The sequence below is a fragment of the Orycteropus afer genome, unplaced genomic scaffold (genome assembly GCF_000298275.1).
Source record: "Orycteropus afer afer isolate SDZICR_OR568_19922 unplaced genomic scaffold, OryAfe1.0 scaffold00123, whole genome shotgun sequence".
NCBI classification, from domain to species: domain Eukaryota; kingdom Metazoa; phylum Chordata; class Mammalia; order Tubulidentata; family Orycteropodidae; genus Orycteropus; species Orycteropus afer.
Window position 1 is genome coordinate 2,271,777 of NW_006921710.1, and position 5,394 is coordinate 2,277,170.

Consider the following 5,394-nt stretch of genomic DNA (forward strand, 5'->3'; position numbering starts at 1 on the left):
AGAGCCAAGAAGAATGAAGAAAACCAAAAATTCATGGAAACAATTAGTCCTAGCGACTGGTACACCATCTGATCTGCAGCCTATACGACTATGAGACCAGAAGAACTAGATGGTGCCCGGCTACTACTGTCAACCACTTGGAAGAAGATCTTTGTAGGAGATCCTGGATAGACGGGGAGAACAATGTGGAACAAAACTCAAAATCATTTGGGGAAAAAAAAAAATTGGGGAACAGGTTTGCTGGCCCGATAGAGCCTGGTGGAACCACTGAGACTATGGCCCCTAGCTGCCCTTCAGGTCTGGAATTAAACGCACACCTGTGGCTTCCAGCCAAATAATAGACAGGTATATGAGTTGAACATTTACCTGAGGTAGATACACCCCTTGGAGAGAACAAGCATGAGAGAAAGAAGGGCTGCTTATGCACAGGGAGACAGCCCAGGGGGTAGGAGTGCATGGAGTGATGGACACAGGGAAGAGGTAACTGTCAGGAGGAAGTGGGAGGGGAGATGTTGCATTGTGGTAAATTATGGTCAATGTCATGAGACAAAGTGCATGTGAACTGCTGTATGGAAAGTGTATCTGCTCTGTGAATTTTCACCCAAATCACAATAAAAAGAAAATAATCAGGTGTGGGATGGGGCATGGATAGAGACACAGAAGAAAAGAATGGAAAAATGCTGGAAATTATTGAAACTGGATGATGGGTAGATGGAGTTCATTACACTATTTTGTTTTGTTTAAATTTACCATTACAAAACAAAATTTTATTTTAAAGTTAACAGAAATATCTTCCACAGCTCAAAGATTAAGACCAAAGACTAAAAGAAGATACCACTTGCTCAGGAAGCAACTAACTACTGGTCTGGTTGCAAATGAGGACACACACAGGATATCAAGGCTCTTGCCTTGCCCCCACCATCTCTTCATTCCGAACATCTTGCCAAGGGTAAAAATACCATGATGTCAAAGGGCTTTTGTCCTTGGTAAGCAGAGCTGGACTTTAGTACTTCTTTCTCTATACCACTGGCTTTAAGTCCACCAGGATACACCATCACCCACCTGCCCAGCCATCATCAGCATCAGTGTCCAGGTCATCGAGGCCCTTGAGGTTTTCTGCGTTGATGATGGTAGGCCGTGGCGCTCGTTCCACCAGCTGCCTCAGTGGACGGATTGGGCGAGTCACTCCCAGCCTGTTTTCTTTTCTGATGAGAGAGAGAAGAGTAAAGATGCATACAGATGGAAGCAAAATCATCAAGCATCTTTTACAAAACAGTCTTATATTGCAAAGGTTCATGTTTACATTTAATTTAAAATAATTTCCTTTAAAAAGAAATACATAGAAATACATAATAAACAAACATGCCAGAGAGAAGTTCTGCCTCAATTTGCAGTTTTATATGCTCACTGCTCATGTTCAGACTAGCACCAATAAGCAAAAAACACATGCCCAAACATCAACTCTCCTAGGAACTTGAAATTATAACAATCTGTTGTCCAGCATCAAATGCCAGTCACCCCCATACTCTGGGGTTTGGGGTTGGTCTTTAGCTTCACTGCAGTCTCTAGAAGACAAAGCTCTTTCATACCTTTAGCCCATTATGTTGTCTACCATCACCACAAGAAATAACCTCTACATGCATGATCACAATGTAATGGCCTTACCCATCTTGGTCATTCATCTGGAACTGTTTAAAAGGAACACGGGGTTCAAGGCGGAGCTGAGGAAGGGGAAAAGATCCTCGTTCCACTGTACCCTGGTTCTCTGATGACTGTGGCGAACACATCTGAAACATAACACCAATGAAGAGGATTTTCTGGTAATGACCCAAATTCTAAGTTTCAGTTGAATCAGAACTTGTTTCGGAAAATGGAAAACGGGAGAAAGAAACAGGAAAGCCTTGGGGTTTCCTAATTGATCCTACTATCATCTCCCCCATTTCTTTCCTGCTGTTGGTAGGTAAATTTAGAGACTTGGGTCTCAGGGAATGCCTGCCTCTGCTTTTTCTAAAGAACCAAGGCTAAAATAATATCCATATCACCAGGGAGAGAAGCCAAAGGTCCTTGACATTAGAAAAGGGGGAGAGAAAATACAAAGCTAATGGAAACCTCTAAAGTAAGGTATTAGGGCAAAGAATGAAATTGGGAGTGCGACTCAAGATGGACATTCAACCACTTGAACTAGGTTCTGCTGGACATAAACAATCCAACTTCATGGGATAAAAAATAAAAATGTACACTCTGAAGACTTACAAAAGCAGGAAGCATGTCATGGTATGTAGGTGGGTGGTATACATTTCCCATGAACTGTGAAGCCCCTTTTCGGATAGGCTGAGCCGGGCGGAGAGAGGGGTCCTTAGAGTCGCTGGTACATGCCGAGGAGGGGGCTCCGTCTCCAGTACTCGAGTTCCTGCTGCCCAGCTCAGTTGGGGAGGTGCTCAGAGACGTGGCAGAAATTATGTTTCGCCCACCGCCCTCCCTCCAGCTTGTCACATCTGGAAATTGAAAGGGGGCAAGAGGGGAAAGGAAAGAGGAAGGGGAAGGAGGGATTGTATGAGGTTCTGAAGGTCAAGGGACCCCCTCATTTACCAAAAAAATAAAAAATAATAATAATAATAAAAAAGTGAAGAATGAAGTCAACTGGTCAAATCTATCAGGGGGAGTAAGGGGCAGAAACCTAGCCAATGAGTATGAACTTGCTGAGGGAAGAGTCTGATTCTAAGAGAAATATAAAAAAAGGTCTACTCAAAGAGAAGGTGAGACAAGGTAAGCAAGACATGGCCCTCATTATTAACAGAAATTACATTTGCCCACAGAGCTAATGCTCCAAAGAAATTAACAGAACCCTGATGAAAACAGCCTGGGTCATTCAACAAAATTGACTCAGCTCTCATTAGGGTCGGCATCATGTTCAGTATTAGACTTTACATTAAATCTAGAGTGATTTCTTAAAACAGTGTTTTAACACTAAACTTTCTTTAGCACTGGCACCCTTTTTCACAGAGACATTCTCCAGTTTATATGACACATAAAGCAGAGCTGCTCTCCTTCTGCTGAGGACGCTGGAGTGTCTGGAACCCTACACACCACCACCAGGCCTTGTCCCAGTCTGATCTGGTAGTGGCCTGTGAGGTACTCCTACAGGTCCCAGGTGGTAATCTGCAAACTCATCCAGTTATCTTTTTAAGGTGATACTGCCCATTGCCAAATGTAGCAAGATCTGATGGAAACTATTACGGATCTCTGAGAAGTTAGATAAGACCAAAGACCCTGCTCTTTTCAGTCAACTTTTGATTAAAAAACCTTTTTTTAAAAAAAAAACAAAAAAAAAAAACAACCTTTTCAACTAGGGGTTTGAAAATGAAAGGTCCTGAACTACGTGACCCCTAAGAGAAAGAACGCCAGGACAGGAGGCACAAAATCAGTGTCTGGTCCCAGCTCTTGAGCTTTGCATGTGATCTTGGGCAAGCTCTCTAGCCACCTTTTTGTCTTCCCTTTAGACTATAGGAGCTCTGATAGCATAGTGCCTAAGGCACTTGACTGCTAACCAGAAGGCTGGCGGTTCAAACCCACCAGCCACTCCTCGGGAGGAAGGCTGGGCAATCCTACTTCCATAGCGATACTACCTCGGAAACCCAAAGAGGGGTCACTATGAGTCAGGGCCGACTCAACGGCAAATAACAACAACAACAACAACAACAGGCCACTGAAAAGGCAGTAATGTTTTAAGTAAAGAGTTGCACAGTGATCATTTAATTTATAAGATGTCAGTTCTGACTCTGGGATACTCTACAAAAAACAGAAAGGTCTTGCAGATTAATGAAGACAAGTAAACATAAGGCCTCCACATTTCAAGACCCCGTCAAGTCCCAAAATATAAATGCCAATTCAGAATCCCTGCCTATAACAGACTGAAAATCTCGTTCCTAAACACCACATTACCAGCAAGTATGGCTACACAATGCTGCTGACCCCTTGGGTGAAATTAGAAGGGAGGTAGTACCGACCAGTGCTTGGTTGGCTATCTAACAATCCCCAGGAGAACATATTACAAATATAGATCCCATTTGGCTGGGGATAAGAGGAGAGGACCTTAGAGATTAATCTTTTTAACCAACTCCCCAAGTGATTCTGATAGGATATAGCTAGGTTTGGGAACCACTGGTTTAGAAAACAAGCTTCTGTATCAGGACTCAAGTTAATTGGTCCTTTGCCTGTCATTGCCATGATCGGGCAAACATAACAAAACTAACATCTGGATGACAGATGGGAAAGGGACAGGCCTAGCCCAGCCCAAAGGATAAGAAAGGCAGGCGAGACACCCTAGAACAGCCTAGGGAATCCATACAACAGATGCAAAGATCAAGTAAAGGATCAACAGCCCCGCTTTCCAGATAAGTGACCTGGGACCCCAAGAATTTAAGCTACCTATTCGAGCACTGGGGCACATCTGAAAAGGTGGAAAGATAAGAAGGGGAAAACCTGCTGGTCCGATGTGTGTCAAGACAGAGGCTGCTGTTCACTTACTCTGAGGGCGGAGGCTTGGTCCTGGCCCATACGACAGATCTAAGACGCCCTTTTCTTTGCCAGCCTTGTCCTGCCCTCCAGCTGCTTTCAGCGTCGGAAATTCCTCGGGAGAGAAGGATAATAGTCGGCTTGAGCCCCTTAAACCTGTCAAGAAAACCAGAAAGACTTAATGGAGGATGTAAGAATAACATCAACAATTCTCTGACTTACAAATTCCACAACACGTTTAAAGCCACTCAGCTCTTTCTAAGTGAGCCATGCAAGGCTGGCATTCTACGCTGGCAAAGCAACACTAGGAGCTCCCCAAGAGTGAGAGGAGAGCATGCTGCTAGCCACACACTGCACCACACCTTTGCCCAGCTCATCTGCAGACAGCTGGTTACAAAGGGCGTGAGTTAAGATAGCATGGCTGCTCTAGCCAGATCCTTCCCTGCTCCCGGAAGAAGGTAAGGCCCCCTCTCATCCTTTCTCACTGCTTTGGGTGGCAGATAATCACGGTCTTCAGTAAAATCAGCCAAGTCAGTCAACTACTTTCACATGGGGGTAAATGTTAACAGAAGGTATCAGTCAACTACTTTCACATGAGGGTAAATGTTAACAGAAGGTATGCTTCTCTCAGAAGCCACCCAGAAACGCCTGCCCTGAATTTATACACAGGAGTTTGTGTAAATCAACACTCCTAGCCTGTCTTTGCTCTGCTCGTTTCAATTTATTTTATTTTATTTTTTTAATAAAGTCCCTCACTTTACTTCTGTAACTCAGGGATCAGTTTCTCTCATTCATTTCCTAACAGTGTATCGTCTTTAGAGAAGAAATATTTTCTTAGTTTTCTTCCTATTTGATGGCAGTGCATTTTTTTTTTTTTTT

At 43.6% G+C, this 5,394-nt stretch overlaps 1 protein-coding gene across 1 annotated transcript in view; it reads right to left on the minus strand.

The window, feature by feature from the left end:
• Positions 1-5,394, minus strand: part of PRRC2B (proline rich coiled-coil 2B) — a 68,164-nt gene that overhangs the window by 51,578 nt on the left and 11,192 nt on the right. Inside the window, exons 5-8 of the mRNA XM_007944214.2 lie at positions 4,528-4,671; positions 2,254-2,495; positions 1,666-1,787; positions 1,063-1,205 (exon numbers count right to left, since the gene is read on the minus strand). Coding sequence (XP_007942405.1) covers positions 1,063-1,205; positions 1,666-1,787; positions 2,254-2,495; positions 4,528-4,671 — 651 coding nt within the window. The remainder of the gene's footprint in view (positions 1-1,062; positions 1,206-1,665; positions 1,788-2,253; positions 2,496-4,527; positions 4,672-5,394) is intronic.